Below are 22,402 nucleotides of genomic sequence, written 5' to 3'. Positions count from 1 at the left end.
TTGCAGCCCATGAAGAATTTGAACACTAAAGCATCAGGGATACATATATTGCCTGCAGCGTCCCTGCTGAGCGGTACAACTCTGTCTCCTAAAAAGTTGTAAGGCTGTAGATGTGTGAATGAGGGCCATGCTCCATCCAACTATAGCAAGTCTTTCTAATGCTCAGAGGATGCGTTGACCTACATTACCCCTCGTTCAAGATCAGCTTTTCACACCTATTCCTACACACATCGACTTACGGGCGCCCACAAAAACAGGCAGAGAATCATTAGAAAAGCCAGCGAACAAGGTGCCATCAAAGTGGCCCTCTCAAAGACCTGCCCCCTGTATTCGTCCCTGTAATTAATTGGCCAATTAATGTGTGTTTATTCTGGACACCCATGGATGTAGCCAAATTGGGGCTCTTTGGGAACGACGAGAGTCAGACAGATAAATCAAAGCACCGTGCATCTGTCCTCGCATGTGCCAAACGCTTCCCCCTGTAACCCTCCTCTTTCCCAACAGGCCCCAAATGTGAGACCTTTTCAGAGCCAATCAGGTCAAATCTTTGTTTCATCCTCCCTCCCAATGCACTTGACATTGACAAGATTAATTGCCTTGTGCGCTGGGCAAACGTGTTACCCCCTGGTGCAGTACAGGTGTCAAAAGCACGGCTCGCCGAATTTCCTCAGTATGAGTTTCAACAAGAGAAAAAGGAGAATAACCTGTTTCACTTTGCTCGACAAAGGGTTAACGAATCCTCACCCCCTCGCCACCCCCGCCCCCCTCCTTGTAAAATCACACAGGGTGTAAATCTGGCCATAAAATCTCAGCTGTGAGCCCTGCTGACCTGTAAATTCTTCTCTCTATGTTTCTCTGCCACCGGGCTCCACCGGGTCAGGCCAAAACTGTAACTACATATGGACATCACGTTACCGCGTTTAAGCACAGCTGTGAAGTCACACGCCATCGCTGTGGTCCCCAACTGTACCCCTGTTAGTTTAATATACCACACGAAGTTGGTTTATGGTTAAACAGAAACCGAGTTCCAGTAAGTTTAACAAATATAAACACAAATCAGTAGGCACAGGAGTTTCTTTACATCAAAAATATGCCCCCAAAATGTCAGAACAAAACAAAAAAGCCAGTAAATGTATCAAGACGACACATTCTTCCTTCTGATTTCTTCGAGTACGGTTAAAGTTTTCCCAGTAAAAATCTAAATGTACACAGATCAGAAACATACCAGATCAAATCCCCATGAAGGCAAAGCACGGCAAACAAAACAATGCACAAATTGTCCTCTTGCATGTAAATGTGAGTCCACTAAGCAACTCTAACCTTGCCTTCTCTGAGAAATTAATTTAGCGTATCGTTATTCGGTATAGTGAACTGGACAACAAAGAAACATGGCTCCAATCAAATAGTTGCTGTAATTTCATGCGTTTACTGTTTCACCCCAATCAGTGGCAGCCTCCCGTGGAGAACTTCTGGCAGGAAGGCTGGTATTCTCACCAGGGACTCGTTACTTAATAATCTCACACTGCAGGTGCTCTGGTAGAGGTCAACAGTCTGTTACAGTGGCTGTTCATGTCTGCCTCCACCTATGAAGCAGCAGACCGCTGCCAAATGTTTCAGTCCCCACAAACTGAGCCATTACTCCTTCCCTATCACTGTCACTGCCTGTTTGTGTCTCTGCAGACACACCGACTGATCGAAATGAACCTTAGCCAAGTCCATTAGATACAATATGAATATTATATATGTATGCTGGAGTGGCTCAATTATTTCAAAACAACATTTGCTCTGTCCCATAGAGGAGAAGCATCTAAATTACAGTTAGAGCATGCATTTGGTTCTCAGAGAACTGCATACTCATTCAAATTAGGTTAAATGACAAAAGCTATCAACTGTGCAAGGAGGATACATGAATGCTATTGTATTTAATCTGGCACTAATGGTTTGACCTCAGCTCACCCACATGAAGCCTTTTAAAAAGAGAGGACTAGCAAGACAGTGGCCCCCGCTCTTGTGTCAAAAGAAAATGACCGCCAGTTTGGTAGCAGATAAAATGACGTAAGTGTAAAATTGCATGGCTTTTCCTTCGTCTGGGAGAAAACATTTGGCCTGTAATGTACATCTAATGGACTGACACTCTTTGAGACATGTGTCAACACAAGGGTGAAGAGGAAAATATGGAAATAGATATGCTCGTGCCTTTGGTCGGGACTTACAGACAGCTGTCTCAGTCATTCAGCACAGGGCATGAATGGAAAATATAAGCATGACTATCATTTCCAAAAGACAGCAATTACGTCCCTTGTCTGCAGAAAACTGGATCAGTCCATATTTCCAAGCAGAGACAAGACAGATGATCTTTTCTGCTGTTTTGACAGATTATACAGCTACAGTAAAGAGCTCAGGCAGCTGCCACTGATGTTACTTTCTCAAGATTTTTGACACAAGTGAAGGACTTAAAGTGTTTCTGCAATACAATTACTGACGTGCGCTGATCTGAGACTGTGATATCAGACGATATGAAGTGATGACAGCTGACGGATGTGATGCAACAGCAGCTGACGTTTTGAGGTAAAGACTTGTATCGTTTTACAGATCGCCATTAGCTTAAGGATCCTCTTAACTGAGAACTTGTCTTCCAACCCACTAATCCAAGTAGTGAGCATCATCTTCACACTTAAGCTGTCATCTAGTTTCACTTGACTTCCGATACAAGGGTCAGAGGTCTAACTAATCTCAGGTTCAGAAACCCAACGCTCCATCCTGTTGCAAGTCTGCCGTCACAGGATTCGGAAGTATTAAATCCAGTTTTATAAAGAACATTACTCAGCAAACAACAAGAATATTAACTTAAAAACCATCTTTACATTCATGAGGATAATTATTAAGGGGACAACTGCTGTAAACACACAAGAACTCGGAAATAAATAATTAATGATCTGGTGCACACTGTAATTAACACCCACGGTGGTTCTAAATGCACAAAGTCATAAAAAGGGAACTGACTCAACAGAGGATGAAAAACCTGTTAGTAAAATCAAAGCCCTGTCATCTTACAGCTCAACTCTATAATGTTTCTTCAGCAGGCATCAATAATCTGACTGGATTCTTTTATCAGCGGCATTGATGCGCCACATCATAGTATTTAGTGAAAAAAGATTCCTCCCGTCGCCCTTTTAATGGCTTTTCCCTCCACCTGATCATCTTGCGTTGCCTGCCTAGCAAAGACATCTAGGTGTTTTCTTCATTTGAACATTTTGTCCTCTCTTATCTCCCTGACATATGTGGCAGGTATCTTCTGTGGCACAGTGTCGTCCATCCACATTTCCAGCTGAGGTACACGGGCACATGACAAACACTATTTTTGCAAAAATAGAAACAAAAATAATCAATAACTGAAAGGAAGTCAGCTGAGCTTAGCAGCACACTACACATATCGTCTTACCTCATGCACAATAAAAGACGCCTGCATGTTTCTTACTGAGCTGCTAGCCCGCCAGCTAGTTATCCATATACTTAGTAACTGCGTCAGGTAGTTCACTGCCTAAATAAGAGCGGCGCATAAATAACCAGCTAACTAGATTTGAACATACAAACAAATGAATAAATGAGTAAGAGGATCTTGAGTGCATAATTCATTTGCAGAGAGCACATCTGTAGACACAGCAGTTGCAATGCTCTCCTTCCTCTAGGGCTTGCTGGAGTTTCATCATCTCTGCACTGGTGTAGCTATGTCTAATAAGAACAAACACTGTGCAGCGCATCTGTCAGATGTGTGCATTTTCTAAAGCAGGAGACTAGGAAACCTTGACACGGTATAAGCGCTCAGCTTATTACAGGAGGATTTCAAATACTCTGTATTTGCAGTATTTACGTTCTGCAAAATGCATAAAAGAAAATAATGTGTTGTCTGTCAATAAGGGAAATTCAATGTTTTACAGTGCTTACCAGTAGTTCCCAAACATTTAATCAGAACATATGACTGTGCTGTATTTTTCATAGAAAACCCAAGAATCAACATGACATTTGTCAGTGACTTCATGCAGGATTTAAATGTATTTCTATATACAGGTACATTTATACTGCTAATAAGGCTTAATGCAGTGTTAGGCATGGATTAAACCTCCAAGACCCACCTTGCACAGGGGGATTTCTTAAGGTGATTACTTATTAATCCACAGGAACCTACTGAGTTACCCAGAGACCCATGTCAGCTCTGAACCAACTCACAACCCTGAGCCAACTACAGAAGCAGGGCATGCTGGGAAGTCTTGGCACAACATGAATGAGCGGTGCTCACTCTGGTGCTTCTATATGTGTTGATGTTAAGGATAAATGTGCACTGACCAAATGTGGGTTTTCAGGTCTATTTTGAGCAGATGAAATGATGGCGTTTGTTACTTTTGCAATTCTTCCTGACTTTAAATCATTACTTTTTTATACATTTAAAACTTTATTATACAGTCACGTGAAGCAGACTTCTCTCCGACCTGCACACAAAGATCCCCCCCCCCCCCCCCCCCCCCCCCCGGTTCCTTTGCGCATGTGTGTCTTTCACCTCCTCAACTTCTGTAGGACAGAGCCAGCCTATAGTGACAACCCAGCACTTAGCACATCATTACAGAGTGTGATGAATATTTTAGCAGGCAATAGTCAGCGGGGGTACATATCCCTTTTACAGGTGCTCCCTATCTTCGTTTTTGATCGGCTGTAATGTACCACTGAATCCCAAAGTCCTACTCTTTGCCTGCTATTCTGTGTCAATTCCATTCATACTAGACAGAACCAAGTCATTTACATTACCATTAATGGTGATGTGTAATGTAGGGGCACTACATTCCCATAAACTCCTAGACATGGTTGGACTGGCTCATACCTCCACCCTGACAAACTTAAATAGCTCTCTATCATGTTAATAAAGTGAAATAAAGACAGTTAGGATCACAGGGGTCTGGGTGACTGATATCAGTTCTTGCACATGTTGCTTTAAGCTTTGGAGAAGGAGCAACGCAAACGGCATCCTTCCTCTTCTCCACCACCACAATGCCCTCCACATCTCCTTCAAGTAAAGCTAGATGGCTTAGAGTGGTTGTATTTTTTTTTCAACAACAAATTGAAGCAGACAGTTTGAGAGATGGTCTGGCTTGAATCTAAGGCTTTGTGAAAGCTTTCCACTCCCGGCTATTCTATGAAGGTTGCGGGGCGGTCAGTCTACATCACGATATTCTGCATCAGTCGTACAGCAGCTACGGCTCTCACAAAACCAAACGTTGCCTGCGTGGATGAGAGTTGCTAATTAGACGAGAGCATCCGGCTGTATCAGTAGGCCACTAGCTGGCCCCTGATGATGATCCATGCCCAGCTTCCTAAAATAGGAACGTCAAACTGCAGAAGCACAGGTTGGTCAACAACTTGGATTCCATGTGACTCCTCAAGCTAAGAATAGGCAGAAACCTTAGCGTGTTAACAGTTCCCATGAAGTCAGCCAGTCATCAAAGACAGTAGTTCAGGACGGTATCTTCAGCAACAACAACACCAGAGAGTCTGTGATCGCCTGTTTAAAGCCCTATGGCAGTTTTACCTGTAAAATCTTCAAAGAAATAGCTAGTGCAAAAAAATATTATGGGGATATAGGAGATAGGGATATAGGAAGCAAAGAAGCCGCAACATCAAACACGGAGAGACTCCCCTTTTTCTTCTAACCCAATTATGATTGAATGAAACTGTATTCCAGAAGAAAAGCACACACCATAATTGATGTCTCTGATGCTCGGTCCCTTTGACGCTGAGCCACTACTTAAGTCAGGCTAGGTATAAAATAACACACTGACTAATGAGGCCGAGGAAGCAAAAGCATAAAAAACAGTAACAACAAAAAAACAAACATCTGCACTCACTGAGATCGCTTTCGTTGACCGTGACTTCTCTCACTCACAATAGAGTTGGATACTTTATGCATTGTGGGAAATGAGCCATTGAGAAATAACACGGTCGATAATAGGTCATAAATTTATAATGGTATTGGAAGAAGTTTTGAGTCGGAATGCATTAACACACAGAAGGGTGGAATTTTTGAGATGCTCATCTCCAGATGTCACGAGTATTGTGCATCATCTTGGGTTCGCCTTAATCTGAAAAGAACATTTGCCTGACCTACTTATGAGTGCTCTACAGCTGAACCTCCTATATATTTTATGTTTTGCTGCAGTGAGCCAAATGTTTTGCCGCTGTTTTATGACCATTCTCTGTAAAACAAACACCAACACCGAGTGGCATGAAGCAGCTATTTTTTTTTATCACAGGCGAGTGTGTTCGCACCGAGTCAATAACGGCACACGCAGAAGGACATTCTCTCTACCTGTGCGCGAGAGCTGCCTTTCAGCTGTGATGGCAAGGAAAAATAACATTCTTGCTCTTGTTCAAGCTTCTAACCACAGTATTTTATGTTTATCTATTATTAATATCAGAACTTCATGCATGAATTAACAGTGCTCCAAAACAATTAAAGTATAATCAACTGGAAATCACCATATGCTCCCACGGAGACTGAAATTTTGTGTTAAAAAGGCTTTGAAAAAAAAATTTATTTGAATAAAAATTGTATTAAGTGCACATTTTTGCCAGCAAAATCCTGACCCTTATATTTTTAACCACAGTTATTAGAATAAGAGTTGACAAATAAATATATAACATTTCAGTTCACTCAGTAATGGATGCTGTGTCTGTCTCAAATCAAGCAGGCTTTTTTAAGAAACCAAATACTGTCACCCAATGGGACTGAACCATGTGTTCTGTCAGTGATATTATGAGTATATGTGTGTGTGTGTGTGTGTGACCAATTGACCATTGAGCCCATTCATTAATTGTCATACAGCTAGCCCACACCAACCCGTCTCCTTTTGCAGGCCCATTGCAATCCCCTTGCCACAGATCATCTTTGCCTCCTCTAAAACAACAACAGCCGTTCAGCTGCTGCCTGGCCTCTCCCCAGGCCAGGTCCTCTCTGTCAGTACAACCACAAGCCAGGCCACACAACTGGCAATCTGTCTGTTTACTCACCCTTTTGCCCTCTTTCCCCGGTTCCCCTGGACGACCAGGCACTCCAGCCGATCCCTAGGGAAAAGACATCTATCATGGTGAAAAGGCTACTACAATTGGCAAAGCAGAACGGTACTAGAACTGGTCTGTTCTCAACAGACCAGTGGATTGCTAGTGGGTTTATAGTGGGCTAGTGGGTTTATTTACAGTGATAGGAAATACAGCATTAGCTTAGTTAGAACTGCATGAAGGATAGAAGACACTAGATAGTGCTGTAGCTTTCATTCTCACTTCTGAATGGCTTTTACATGAGTAGTGTCTCTTGAACGGGTAATTTGCAGCCTCAGTTGATCAGATATTCATTCCATTACTCTACAAAGTACCTTGATAAGAAACTATTAGCAAGTTAATCAAGGTATCTGCTGAGCAATGTCTTGTGAAAGGGCATGCATATGGTGCTTCGGTAATTGGCTGCTAAACCAAATAGCTGTACTTTACTGAAAACATGGTATGTGCACCTTTTGCAGCAGCAAATTCAAGAACAATATTTGTTACCTTCTCTCCTTTTTCACCTTGGAGACCCTGAAAACAGCAAATTGTGACATTTATGCTTACAAAAAATGCAAGTAAAAACACAATAGTACAGGATGCCTCAGAGAAAATACAATTAAGTAAATTCAAAGTACCTGATCTCCTTTCAGACATTCTTTCTCAGCCTGTGATTCAAAGATATTGTATTTTAAAAAAAGCACTTCAGTCAGTTTGAAAATGCAACATGATTCACACATTAGGGGATAAAAATACATGCCACACAATTGTTCATGACATAATTATCCTTGACCAGAATGACCTGAAGAGAAATGAGGGCATGACTGCTACAACTCTCCTGACACCCTGCTGTTCACTGTCAAGAAAGGCCAAATGGAGTCGTCTCAGAACCAAAACAACGCCACGCACCACATCTCCGCTTTCAAATACAACCCAAATAATTGGTGTCGTCTTTCAATTGGCATCCACAAGTCAAAGACTGCTGATTTTCTTCACAGAGACAGCTGCACAGATGGACATTCATAACGCACGTCTTTCAAGTCAGTCAGACGCCTCATCCAAAGTAACAAAAGAAAAAAAAAAAGCTAACGAGGAGGCTGACAACTCTCAGACTTTTGCAGCTGTGTCCATAAAAAGAAAGCCAGCTCTGACCTGTGACACTCTCAACAAAACATGACTCAGTCCCCTGCAGTTCTTTTGCTAATAAATCAATTATTCATGTACAATGGTACAGTTTTGCTTGGGATTGTTAGCACAGAATCTTGACAATGGCTAACAAGCAGTACAATGCAAATACACTGGCAGCACGTCTGCACTAAAAAATTCCTCCCAACGTTTTCTGCTCGCGGACCAATTTACTGGCATGATGTTAGAAAGTTTGCTAAAATCCTGTTTGCCTGTCGGAGAAAGATTGTTGCTTTGCTTGTCCTTACAAATGTGAAATTAGCATTAGAGAATAGCTAATGAATGGTGGCAGTGTTCTGTGGGCATTGTAAGCACTTTGGTGACATAAAAGGGGCAGGCCAGAAGCAGTGGGACAGTTTTTGTAACAGACCAGTGCTGATTAAAACTGGCAGGCTGATCCCCTCATGATATGCACATAATTAGCTAACCACCCGCAGTATACTTTTACTCTGTATCAGCAATCAACTCCCTTGCAATAACGCATTGAGCCTACACACTGTGCCCACACAGTCACAATGCAGTTAGATCTGTAAGTTTTTGGACAAAGACGCATTATTTTTTTCTTGTTGTAGACATGCCTCTGCACACCTCTGCAGTGCATTTGAAATCAAATATGCAGTATGTGATTGAAGGACAGACTTTCAGCCTTAATTCAAGGGGTTTTTACAAAAGGATTGCATTAACTGTTTAGGAATAAAAGCTATTTTTGCTCCCATGACAAAGCAGAACTTTCACCATTAGCCGGGGGAAAAAGCAAAATAAACCTATAAGCAATCCAGCAAAAACTTTAAGGGCGTCCAAATCAACAGTCTGGTGCATTGTTAAGAAGACTGAATGCACTGACCAGCTCACCAACAAGAAAAGACCTGAAAGACCACAGAAGACAACTAAAGCGCACAATTGCAGAATGTTTACTTGGTTAAGGAAAAAAACTTCACAGCATCTAGCCAAGTTAAAAACAACCTCAAGGCGGTAGGACAGGGGGTCAGAGAGGGCCGGAGCAATCTGGAATGGCGATCCGATACCTTCGGTTAATGAGCAATTAAATCTGATCGGCAGGTTAATGCATATTACCCTTAAAATCAGTTAATTTTTTTGTGTGCAGCAGCCTTGCCTTGCTTTCGGCGAAGGTGTGGAGATACTCAGTAATATGCTCAGTAATAAGAAAATAATGACATCCCACGGCCTGCTTACACCTTCAATACATTCTTTTTATTCTCCTTTGCATCCCAGAGATGATTCATGGTGCACATGTAAATCAAGTTTCAATTGCAGTACTCATCATCTATCTAGTGTTACACAAGAGGAGCCAGCATAAACTCATTAACATTTTTCTGTAAGTGGTAGGTAAGAGCTCAACAAATATCACAAAGCAAACACACTGCATCTGCACAGTTTGTCACAAAATGTGTCTGCTAGGAAAAATGTACAGCTCATGTATGTCTTAGGGAGAGAAAGTTCATGCGTGGCACTCGGAGACTGAAAGATGAGACGAAGATGAGAGATTGTTCTCAAAGGTAAGCACTGCTCAGCAAGTTGAATTTTATGAACTGGAAATTTAAATCTTGCATGTAACGTCTGCATTCACTTCAGTTCTTAAATCAGATATTCAATCCAAATGTGACATGCTGCAGAATTATGTTTTTGTGAAATTGCTTGCAAAACAAATTGAAGCCGGTCTTTGCCAAATTTGTGTTACTCAAGCTGATTAGTTTAACTCACTGAATACTGAGTGAATCTGTACTGAGTGAATATTAGAGTACCAGCACAGGTCAGCTTGGACAAGAAAAATTATTATGGGACTGATTTCTAAGTGATTCTTTTCCCTGTCTTGCACCACCACATCCAATCTCAGGGTTCCCCCATCTGCCAAATCCCACTAACCCTCTCAAGTCTACAACAGGGGACAAAACCACTTGTTGCTATCAAGAATGGGAACATCAGATTAGACTTTGCTAGAAAAAATCTACAAAAGTGTGCACAGTTCTAACAAAAAAAATAAAAAATAAACAACTATTTGGATTTATGGATCCAGAATAATGGAAAGAAAAAAGCTATGAAGAAGGAGAGAAACACTCTGTCAAGATTGATGGAGACACTGTTATGGCATGGGCATGTGCTGTATGACTGCCAGTGGAACTGCCACTAGTGTTTAAAGATGATGTGACTGCTGATAGATGTAGTGGGATAAACTGTGAAGTGTACGGGGATATACTCTCTGCTCAGATTCAGCCAAACATTGAAAAAAATCCTGATCAAGCAGAACTCCACAGTGCAAATGTGTAATGATCCACACTGCAAAAGCAACCCAAGAGTTTCTCAAGGCAAAGACTGGATATTCTTCACTGGCCAAGTCTGAGCTCCATATAGATCATGCTTTTCGGATACTGAAGACAAAACTGAAGGCAGTAAAGGCCTACTGGAGCTTCTCAGTGGAAGAAATATGGCATTTGGTGATGTTCAAGGTTTCTAATCACATCGTGACTGTCTGAGTTAAAATCTACTGTGGTGGTGTACAGAGGCAAAACTACAAAAACTGTGTTATTGTCCAACAAATACTTGTTCGTACTGTAGGTGACTATACAAGTAAATACACTTAATGTATATGTGGTCTGCTACGGATTCTGTTTGGTTGTGAAGTGAAACTGGTTTCCGATTTTATGTTTTCTTTCTGCTAGATGTTGCCAAACAAGAGAAATATACAAGACGTAAACCCCGGTGTCATTTCTCATGGGTGTCTGTAAATGCAAAAAGTCTGCAGGGACAGATACCATTCCAGTAAGTGCTTGCCTCACCCGCGTAGGATACAGCCAGTGACTACCTGTCAAACTCCACACCCAGCCCGAGGCTTGGAGCTCCATTCTTCTCTGCCTGGCTGCTCATGCCTATCCTTTTTGGCTCCAGTGAAACCGCCCACTGAGCCCTATCTATCTGCTCCTCGTTTGACCCATTCCCAGGCGACGGTAATGTGACACAGAGAGCGTTCACCAGAGTGCCCCACTTTCCATCTCTGTGGGCCAGATGTTTTAACACTATCTGTAGAGCCTGCCAAAAGGCTGTGGTATTTACAAAGCTCGGTTTTGCCATTTCATGCATCTCATTTCATACCCTCATAAGTACATTTTAACATCACCACTTTATTTGAACACACACACACACACAGAGATGGCATAATGAGATGTAAATGAAGAAGTGTGAACTTACAGGCAACCCTGGAGTTCCAGGCAGACCCGTATCACCCTGTAAGAGAAGACAATAATTAAAAATAAATAAATAAAATGCGCAGCATTAACTCTTTATCATACTCAGCTAAATTTATAAAATCTTTTATTGACTGATAATCATTAAACCTAAAGGCCATCTATCATGTTTGTGAGAAAAAACCCTGAAGGTCAGCTCATGTAAGATGACATTTCATAGCAGGTATATTCAAATATAAGCACTATGTACGGTAGAAGGCTATTACCTGGTATTTACACTATGTCCTTACATGAAGCATGTCTGATGACTTTCACACTGGCAGGTGGGCCATTAAATGTGACAGGCTTTAAAACAAATGCAGGCACACTACATCATGAGAGAGCTTTGCAGCATTAACAAGGGGGAGGCATGATAACACTGTTCGCTGACTGTTACATACAGGCGGTCACAAAAAGTCATATAAGGAAGGAGAAAACACCTTTTGATGCCAACATAATGTAATGTAAGCAATGAGCTCACATCCTTTTTGCTGACTGTCTTGTTTTCTTGTTTTTTTGTCTTTTAAGATCACTGTTCACTATTACTGCCATCCTACCCCCTCTTCACAGCAGTCCCAACATTTTACAAAGCACTGAGCTGAGAAATAGATGACTTTACTGCTGCCAATATTCTTTTATCAGATGTGCATGAAAGGAAAAAAAAGAAGAAGAAGAAGAAGGTGTTTGTAGTTCATATCCATTTTGTTGTCTAAATGAATGTCACAGCTAAAATATGCCTGCTATGGGATATTCAGGGGACTCATTAATTTATGCTTCCGAATCTGCCTCTCTCTGTCAGCTTCCATACAAACAAACGCTCTCTCCACCCCCTCTTTCACCCTCCCATCCGGAAAACAGGATAAAATACGCTGTGATTCTCTGTTGTCTTCACAGAAACACACAGACCTCATTATAACTTCAAGGCTGGCAGACAGTGCATTGCACCTACAATTATGCGGTGAGTTCTACCAAAAGGCAACAACAACAACAGCAAAGAGAGAGAAAAAAGGGGGAAAAAGAACTAATAAGGGAAGAAAAATAAAAGAGCAAGAGATATGGCAACTAATTACAGGAAAAACATTCCAACTCATATATGGGAAATAATCCCACTGTGGCATGAAAAGAAAAGTTTAAAAAGACCAATATTTTCCACATCACTACAAGAGTTAATCTAATTCATGTCACTGATGAGAACAAGGTTTTGCATCAAACTGTTGTCTTAAACCCCAGACTTATGGAACCAGCTACAGCCACCTGTGCAGGGCATACCTATGCAACTATTGTATTCCTAGAATTAAAAACCTAATGTCAAATACTATTCCTATGAGTAGTCCAGCAAACTGCAGGCAATGTTATGCATTTCCCATTTCATCTCTAAGCTTCAGTATCAGAAAAGACCTGTTTAGAAAGCGAAAGATAAAGGAATTTGTTGGGCATGCCCATTACAAAAATATATCACTTTGAATATATAAATACTCCACAAATAGAGAGAGTGGACCATTTTCCCTCTGCCAGGATAAAAGCTACTCTATACGACCATCAATAAGGTCTTGCTAAGTTATGAAAGCCATAACGATACCCTTTAGTTTGCAATGTTTGGAGTAGCAATTCACAGCAGCACTTCAAACAGATGGACAGCCACATTATCGAGACTGCGGCTCATGAAAGTAAAGCAGATTCCCTGATGACAGAAAAGCAAACTACGAAAAAGATTATTGTTCTAATGTTTTCCAGCCCAGCATGTACAGCAGACTCACTCACTTTGGTTCCTTTGGGACCAACTGGACCAACTGGCCCTGAGTCACCTTTCAAACCCTGGGGACAAAAAATATACAACACATCTTTTCTTCATTTTTCCTTTTAATGAGAATTATGGAATTTAAAAAAAAAATGTAATGAAAAATACCCCGGATGTGTTACTGTATGTCAGTATGTTGACACTCAGAAAACAAATCTACCATGCAGATGTGAGATTCTCATGCCTGTCACAACTGATCAATGAGAAAAGAGCAGGTGATGTCAGTCACAGGACACTCAATGTAGCTGAACTATGGTGAGACGCTCATGATTAGCTGATTACACTGTCTCTACCCCCCCAGCCCCTTCCCTCTGTGTTCCCTTGTTGCACTTACGTTTAGCAAGGACAGTGACTGTCATTGCTTTTAAACCTCGAAGCAAAGAACCTGGGGGTGGGATTGAACCAACGCAAGCTCGGGGCAAAGTCAAACCTTTCGGTGGTGAACTGTGAAAGTACGAGGACGGCTCAGATGAAGAGTGATAGCTGATGAATGAGGCTTGACACATATTGACAGGCTAAATTTGCAGCGAGCCTTGTTAGGTGTGACACATTTGGGCCAGTAGCACCAACTCTTTGAAATAGGTTAGGGGGGAGCAGGGAAGATGGGGAGCGTGAACGGGCTGTAAAATGACTCAGAAATACAATAATTTGTCATGGTTAAATTTAGAGTCAGATAGGCTATTAATAGTGAATTATATATCTGGAGAGGATGATTACCTACCCTTATCACATTAAGTCTTGCTACCAGAGACAAATTCATTGCCTGTTCCCTGCAAGCCTTGTCTTCAGCCACACCATTCAGAAAGTAGACGCCTTGCTAACAGTGGTGGAAAGTTATTTTCTGTAAGATAATGACAGCTACAGTGAAGCCTCGCTTTAAGTTGCACCAACAGTGAAATGACAACGACGTGATTTTATCAGACTGCATCAATTTATGCGGTCCCTCAGCCCACATGCACTGTCAATAATAGAACAGCTGTCTCATAGTTGCACATGTGTGAGCTCGGTTCTTTCTTTAAATCAACAGCCTAACCGCTTTGCTGGGGCAATCTGACACAAGGGAATCCAGAAGCAAATTCCCCTCTTCAATATTACCAGAGCTGTGGCAGAAATTAAAGAGCATCGGAGCGCAAGGCTCATTTGATAACGAGAATGAAAACAACTGCAGATTCTGTCGATATGAGAGGACTTATTACAATGAAATGCCTTTTGTAATATAAACATGTTTTCTTGTTATTGTGATCTGTAACAGCTATTTCAGAAAAGGAACCATTAGGCTGCTTTTCACAGCTCTGTGTTTTTGGGTTACTGGGCAATTTTACGCACATATCTAACATCACATCACGACACAATATTTGCAATTTGACAACTTCTTGCTGAGGTCATTTTTGTTTTTGAGGTTTAAATCTGGGTTTGTTATCAAAAGAAGACGATTTAGAAATCATTACAGGTTTCTCACTGACAAGTGTTGTTAGGGGATGTTAGAGCTGCGGTTTGCATGGCTCTGAAACAGTAAGCTAACAAAAGATATTTTAGTATAGCTGTGCTTCATTCTAATTATCAGCCCCATTTGTTATCACTCCTCCATACAGCTTAAATCTATATGAGCGCAGGACATTATAGCTACAGGCAATTTTCTATTCAGTTGTCTGAAGTTGAAGATTGACTGAGACTGTTTTGTCAATCCCACGCTGCTCATTCCTGTAAGCCACTATTAAAAGATCATTAGCAAGCTCTCTAACAAAATGTTATCGCCCTCCTCTTCATTCCCATAGAGGATCGCTCCTAACCTTCAGACTCAGACTCAACCCTCACTCACAAAGTTATAGAAACATATTACTTACTCCTGCCATTTCCAATACATTTGTACATTTAAATTGAATAAGACCCATAAATTGGCATATTTTATGACAGTGTCACAGACTATTTGTTTGACTTTTTCATTATGAATTGAAATGAAGGATCCAAAGCTTTCCACTACACTGACACAAGATAGCAATGGATTGCAAGTTGTTAAAAGTGCATCATATAATGATGTAGCATGTCAGTCAGAAGTCTAAATAATCATCAGTTTCACAGGCTTCATAATGATCTTACCCATGGCATGCCATGCCACACAAAATAAAATTCCAGGGTTTTAAGTTTTGTATTTTAGGTTTTCTTTGAGATTGGTATGTCTATATTCTCAGCTAGTTCTGGGTTCACTAATTGCAGAATTTTGAACATTTTCCTAGTTTTCAATCTATTTTTCTGGTATTAGTATAGCATTTTAGCTATCAGCATTTTGTTCTGTTATGATGTTGTTCATTTGGCATTCCTGATAGTGACTTGTTTCTTGTATCATTTGTTTAGATTTACTCTGTCCCCGGCGTTTTTGTCTTGACTGCTGTCACCTTTTTCTTGTTTCCCAGATGTTTCCAGTCACCTCAGTAATCCTTGTATAAATAGCAGTATCTTTCACTTCTTCCTTGTCACGCCGTACTGTGTAGTTGCCTGTCTGTCTCCCCGCTGAGCTTCCTAGATTTTCAGCTCTCGGGATTTTCAACTCAGTTTTGCCTCCGTTTTAGATTTATGTTTCTAACTTTACCAGCTGCAATAAAGAATTGCCTTCCAGTTGAGGTCCGCTTCTGCCTGTGAGTTCTGCATTTGGGTCCTCAGACTTCAATTTCTCAAATATATAACATCATTAAACCACGGAGTGATGTTGATGCATTACTTTAATTCAGTATTAATAAAACAGCAGGATTTCTTTGCAATCTTATATTCGTGTCAGGCTGTTCACATGAATAGACGATTCATTAATTCTGAACTTTTCAGGATTTGAGAATTTCTTTACAATAAAAGGGGAAAATTTGAAGGAACTGTGGCCTTCTGTTGCAATTTTTCCCCAATTGTAGACACAAAACAATGTGTTTACTAAAGAGCTGACAGGGAACTGCCATAATTCAAACCGAATAATACAAGTGTGATAAGCTTCTGTAAAGTGGTGAGCTATTTTTCAGAGGCACCACATGTTCTTGTCAAAAATTCAGGTCAAACAAAAATTGAGTCAGCCCACAAGTCACTCTCCCACCTTATTTTAAATTATAGTCATTCACACAGTCAAACTCAGCTCTGCAACTGCCATAGCCAATCTGCGAGCAACAAAAATGTTTCCTTCTGGTAAATATTTTAATTAAAAACCTTAACAAAGTAGCTTTACAGAAAAAAGTTAGAATTCTTAATTCTTCCAAATACTAAAAATACACACTGTAGTAAAAGACACATTGGCTTAGAATATAAATTTGCTTGATCGAAAACTTGGCACATCTGTGCAATTGTTCTGACCTATAAAGGTTTATAAGATATGCGCTGCAGGCCTACACATCATCTGGAGAACAACCAGAGCAATTAAAAAGTAAGCCTTCATATTTTTTTGGATGACGTTTTTGGCAGCCTTGCAAATTTTTCGTTAAGCGTTTTTCACAGATGTACAAAAATGAAAAGATGGGGAAAAATTTACCAGTTAATAAGCTTTTTTCTTGTTTCACATTTCCCTACAGCCAATCAAAGTACAATTCAGAACTGTACTTTGAGTACGTTGACTAAAGCTTTGGTATTAAATAGCCATAATGTGACCTTGTGGATTTCAAACTATAGCACCAGCACCTGGTGCTTTAAATTTTAGATTAACTATTTTAAATAATCTCTTTCATAAAAATAGATGGAACCACTTTTTCCACTCAGCCAAAATCTTTTTTTTTGTGTTGATATTGTTACTGTTGCAAACACTGTACATTTGAAACCTACCAGTTTTACACAGTTGTCAGCGTGTAAAGCTATCCCAGAATGCTCTCTGAGTAAGTTAAATGTCAGACACAATACATACGTTTATTAATAGAAAAATGGTCAAATCAGATTCAGCACAAAAGTGGTTAAAAGGAAAAACAAATATACTATACTACCATTTGAATCCATTTTTTCATTATAAGTCAATGTGCAGTTTGAGCCATTCATGTACACAGTAATTACATGAAATATCTCCAACAATATGTAAAGTGATTCCTAAGAACAAGCCCGTTCTTAATTTATTTGAAGGAATGGATAAGATACTAAGTCAAAAACAAACAATTAATCAAAATGCAAATCAATGAATGTAGGCGTTAAAGAAGCGGTGCTTTAGCGATTGTTCTGAAATAATGCTGTTTAAAATAATCTCAGCTGACCGTTGCTAAATTGCTAAAATGCTACCTGAAGAGAGAGCATCTAATGACCCCTTAAGAGCAAAAAAAAGTGCATTTTTATTTCTTTTTTATTATCCTTCCTTCTACACTACAGCATGGTTAAGAAGCCTCCTCTCTATCTAATGGACTCAGTCGTGAGCCCATAGGCTTAATTTAGGTGCACGATGACAAAGAGCGAGATGCAGACAGGGGCCGGATATATTGTTAGCTTCTGTTGCAAGCTTGGGGCTTTGTTGCATTTACAGGGGAGGATAAAGGAGGCAGAAGGGGCTGGGAATAAGTTGGTGCTGACTGTGTGGCAGTTGTTCCTGCAGCACGAGGTCAGAACACTGTGGGGAGCTGTGTACACTTGCCTGCTAATTACACACACCACTGTGTCTCTTCGCTCAGGTAGCGGAGACAAGACAATCTGGCAACTCCCCAGCACAAGACAACTAAAGCAAGCAAATAAACAGAGCCAGAGAAGTAGGGATGAACAAATGCGGTCTAATTGTGTTTACTTTTACCTTTTACCAACTAGAGCAGCTGCAGGTCGGTGCCCTTGTCTAAGAAGCAGGAGAATGATTGCAAGTTCTAACTACTGTAAACAACTTAATCATCACAAACAAGGTTTGGCCTTATTGAGTGAAGGCTAAATTAAAAACTATAGTAAGTATTCTGAATGCAATGGTGGGGAAATGCTGTTACACCGAATGACAGGCCTTTAAAGCTCCATGGAACAGGATCTGTAAGTAACATAGATATCTTGAGTGCTGGCCTACAAATGCCATGGAGGTTACAGAAGGAAATGCCTTTTGTGACTTTCCCTTTGCTCAGCAATGCACTACCCCATACATTCTGATATAAGACTAATCACACTGGCATCGGGCTGTAGCACTGACAGCTTCTGCACTTTCTGAATAAATACAATTTACCCAGGAAACCCAAACAATAGCTCGTAGTACGAGGATATTAGACTACACTGTCACAGATCATCTAGAACAAGGGATATCATGTTTCATCGGTGTGACTAGTCCCTTGTTTTTTCCTATGACACTTCACTCTTCAGCTGAACATCCTGTCTCCACGAATGTAACTTGAATTACCCACAAAGTAACACGTCCCATCCCATAGGAGGTGTATCTGCAAAATGATACCGGAGCACATGCTCATACACAGAATTCCGGCTTCTCGGGTGTCTACTCTAGCTTTAAATAACACGCCAGCTTTAAAAATGGGATATGAGCTAATTGCAGTAAAAGGACAGATCAGGTGATGAAGTCTGTCACAGGAGTAGTCAGAGTAAATAGGCTAACTGAAATCATCAAATACATTTGTGCGCCATAGACAGCTTTTAATTTATTTACATTAAACAGACAACATCTTCTGCGTTGTTATTAAGCAGGGAGTGTGTTTGCCGTGCTCCCTGCTTCTTACCTTCTAAATAAGCAGAAACAATAATTACAGTATATTCATTGAAAGTGACATTATAATACTAAGGACAGTATTTATTTCTCCTGTTGGGGGCTGTTTATTCGCTACAAATGACGATTTTAGGACTTTCAAGTCTCTTAGCACTAATTTCTGTAAGTGATTAACTGGAAAGACGGCCCAGCTTTATTGCAGATTTATTTAGTCGATGAGGCTCAGCTTCATCCTCTCACCTGACACTGGGGATACTGGTTTTTAATCCTGTAATGCTCACTGCACACTGATGAGACATGGGGGTAGTTTAAATCCCATGTATTTGTCTACAGTGTCCTGCCATCGTATTATTCGAAATCGAATGCAAGTGTTAGATCAAGAAGTCAAATGACTCACAGAGAAAGCATAGCTGTGGGAAAAAAGGGAAAAACAAATAATGAAAGCTTGATTCGTACCATAATTTATTCTCTTTCTAGAAGGATACGTACTGGAAACATAATCCATTGTGTTGACGTTGATGAATGGCTGAAACTTGTGTGTATTTGAAGAAATTATCGCATGACTGCATGTCATGTAGAGCATTGAAGTCTCCCAGCTTATTGTCTTGCTTTAATGACACTCAGCATTGCTATTCTGGTTCAGTGTCACTCACTGCTGTTTTCAGCACCAAGTTTGAAAGCGTATTCTGTTGTTATCTATGCTGCAATAATTACAGATGACGAGCTAGTAGCCATTTCAGAGCACGCCGATTGAATTGGTGAAAATCTCAGCTTAAAACAACTGCTCGTCAACTGGTGGTGCAGGAGGAAGAAATATCGTTTCAAGGGTGATGATATAGTATGTTAAAGGATGTGGCTACAGCAGTGCCCCAAAATTTCTTGTGCAAAGAATCGAGATCCTAGCTTTCTAGCACAAATTTGTAAGTTTAAGTAAAGTGGGGCAGAAAAAAAGCAATTTAGTAAATAAAACTGTTATCACTTAATTAAAAATAAATACTCAAGGCATTTGGCATGATTTAAAGCTGTATCCACTGCAGAATAAGTTCTCTATACACTCCAGAAATTTGCAGTTCTCTAAGGAACGCGCTGACATTTTGGGAAAATAGACTTGTTTTCCTCTCCCAGCATCAGATGAAAAGATAGATGTCGGTGTCATTTCTGTGATTTTCTACAAAGACAGATCCAAAACATGTTTACGGACCTCAGCTCAAAGGCAAACCCCAGGTGCCTCTTGGATGTACTAGCGGCAAGCTTGCCAGATAACAAGATACAGCAGGTCGGACTCGTATCTTATTTTTCACTTTTGATTTAGCTAGAACAGCTGTCTTCAAGCTAAGCTAGGCTAAGCACGTCCAGGATCCATACGTTATTATTCATAATGGGCATCTGAGTTGCTGGACCAACATGCCTGCTAGAAGCAATGCTTCACAAATAGGATCTCAATTTCTCAACTTTTTCTTTGTTTCAAATCACTCAAGGAAGTAGGGCACAGTATAATAAATCCCTTCAGCACACGCATGAAAAGCCATTTGAGCATGACCGAAGAAAGCCCCGGCGCCTAGGGATGCACAAAGATCAAAACAAGTCACTTCTCTAGGAAAACATATATCCTTACACCAAACTAGTGGCAGAGTAGTTTACGACTGAGCACCACTAACAATGATGCCTGCCACCCAGAGAAAGAGCGAGCAGAGGGGAGCAGGATTGCCTCTCAGCAGACCCTTGGTCCAATCCTGTCAATGTAGCAGCTCACTGCACTTTTCAAACAGCCGATAGTGATGTCAGTTCCAAAAGGGACAAAACAGACTATCTCGTCAAAGCCAATCCTTCCTATTTGAACCACTTCTTTAAAAATTTCTTAGGAAATAATATAAACAGTAGATGGGGTTTTTGTGGGTTTTTTTTTTTCAGGTTTACTGTATGGCATCCAACCACACAACACTGTGCTTTTCTCCTTAAATCAGGAGCAGCGTGCATCATCGCATCGGTGTCTGACAGTCTGAGAACTTACAAGAAACAGGGAGGTAATTCTACCGGATTAAATCGGTAAATACTCTTTTGGCTGCGCACACTCATGTTTATCCCTGTTTTTTTTTTTTTTTATCCACTTTCTCTCTCTGTTATATGGCAGATCACGGGTCCACAGCCTGCAGGGAGGCTGATTTCTGTGGCAGCTGTTTGTTGACTCAAGTGGGAGATGGTGATGAAAAGAAGTCCCTTTATTAAGCCACTTTAAACTGACCATCTGCACAGCTTTCAGTACATCTACTGAGATTGTGCTATGTGAGCAAACAAAAGCAGTATAGCAAGAAACAACAAAGCGAGAGAGAAAAAAGAAAAAAAAAACACGCTTTCATTTAATTTATGCTTTAAAGGAAGGAAAACAGATTTGCTTGTGGCTAAAAACGCTTAATAAGATCTAAGTGGTGCTGTTGTTGTTTCTTTCAAATGGATATGTATTCAAAACAATTATCATTTAATAGTGCGCCTTATCAGAGTGTATATTACATACATTAGTCTAATCACTGCAGCCAGATTTAAGAGCATGCAATAAAATGTAACCTAAAATGACACAGAAAGGGCTTACAGTAATTTGGGAAATGAGTTTAGTCCATTAGTATGTCAAGCCTATGGCAGCATATCAATTAATTTCACTGCAGAAGGACAATGTAGAGCGCTCCTTGCTCTGCTTCAGATATGACAAGCACCTGAAAACAGCCACACAGAAAAACTCTGCTGCGCTCCTACCCCCAGGTCATCACACAGAAAATGAAAAGCCTATAAGAATTGATTCCCTGACGAAACCAGACCTGGTTGATGTGCTAGGTATGGAATATATGTCTGCTGAAGATAGTGGTACTTACTTTCTCTCCATCGATTCCCTTTTGCCCTTCTGATCCAAGTTCCCCCTGCAATGACAAGACTGAAAGTTAAAAGGTGCAGAAAAGACCCTTGAAAAGTTTATGCTTTCATCTTTTTTTCCCCACTCTGACACCCAGCAGCGCTAAAGTAGGGTTAAGGAGACACATGGAGGCTCAGAAAAGATGTTAGCTTTTAAAAGTTTTTAGTGTTTCATAAGTGGCTGATGAGACATTTATTGCATAAGCTAGGGAACACATTAGTCCACAAATACTTTTAATTAAATCATTAAAGAGTTATAGTGCTTTCCTTTATCCCTATAAAAATGTAAGTATAAGGTCCACCCCTCTCCTTCCCCAAGGGACACCACAATAATTATACCACTGTACAGATGCACTGGGTGGTGTATGATATTTATCATGTGCTGCTCTGGAGTTATTGTGTGGATGTTAATACACTCACATGAATACAAACAGGCAAAAAAAGGAATAAAGTTAAATACTGAACTTCAAAGAAGTTCTAAGAATCTAAGTTAAGGATCTTGGCGATGGCAGCAGAAAAACACACAAGAATTTATTAAGGAGAAGAAAGACCACACACACCACACATCCA

The 22,402-nt window shown here is 40.5% G+C and overlaps 1 protein-coding gene across 5 annotated transcripts in view; it reads right to left on the bottom strand.

Annotated features, from left to right (window-relative positions):
* The window catches only part of col19a1 (collagen, type XIX, alpha 1), a 101,602-nt gene that overhangs the window by 54,948 nt on the left and 24,252 nt on the right, over window positions 1-22,402 (bottom strand). For 4 of the 5 annotated variants that reach the window (XR_004843943.2, XM_035912041.2, XM_006800766.3 and 1 more), the window contains 6 exons: window positions 21,796-21,840; window positions 13,269-13,322; window positions 11,473-11,508; window positions 7,722-7,751; window positions 7,591-7,617; window positions 7,057-7,110 (listed from right to left, as the gene is read on the bottom strand). Coding sequence is in view for 4 of the 5 variants with exons in the window: in XM_035912041.2 (XP_035767934.1) it covers window positions 7,057-7,110; window positions 7,591-7,617; window positions 7,722-7,751; window positions 11,473-11,508; window positions 13,269-13,322; window positions 21,796-21,840 (246 nt within the window). In the remaining variant the exon portion in view is untranslated. The remainder of the gene's footprint in view (window positions 1-7,056; window positions 7,111-7,590; window positions 7,618-7,721; window positions 7,752-11,472; window positions 11,509-13,268; window positions 13,323-21,795; window positions 21,841-22,402) is intronic. The other variant, XM_006800765.3, reaches the window with a different exon arrangement.

Source organism: Neolamprologus brichardi, chromosome 13 (assembly GCF_056152115.1).
Source record: "Neolamprologus brichardi isolate AB-2024 chromosome 13, ASM5615211v1, whole genome shotgun sequence".
NCBI lineage: Eukaryota > Metazoa > Chordata > Actinopteri > Cichliformes > Cichlidae > Neolamprologus > Neolamprologus brichardi.
Note: the sequence above shows the minus strand (reverse complement) of the source record. Positions and strands in the feature narration are given on the sequence as shown.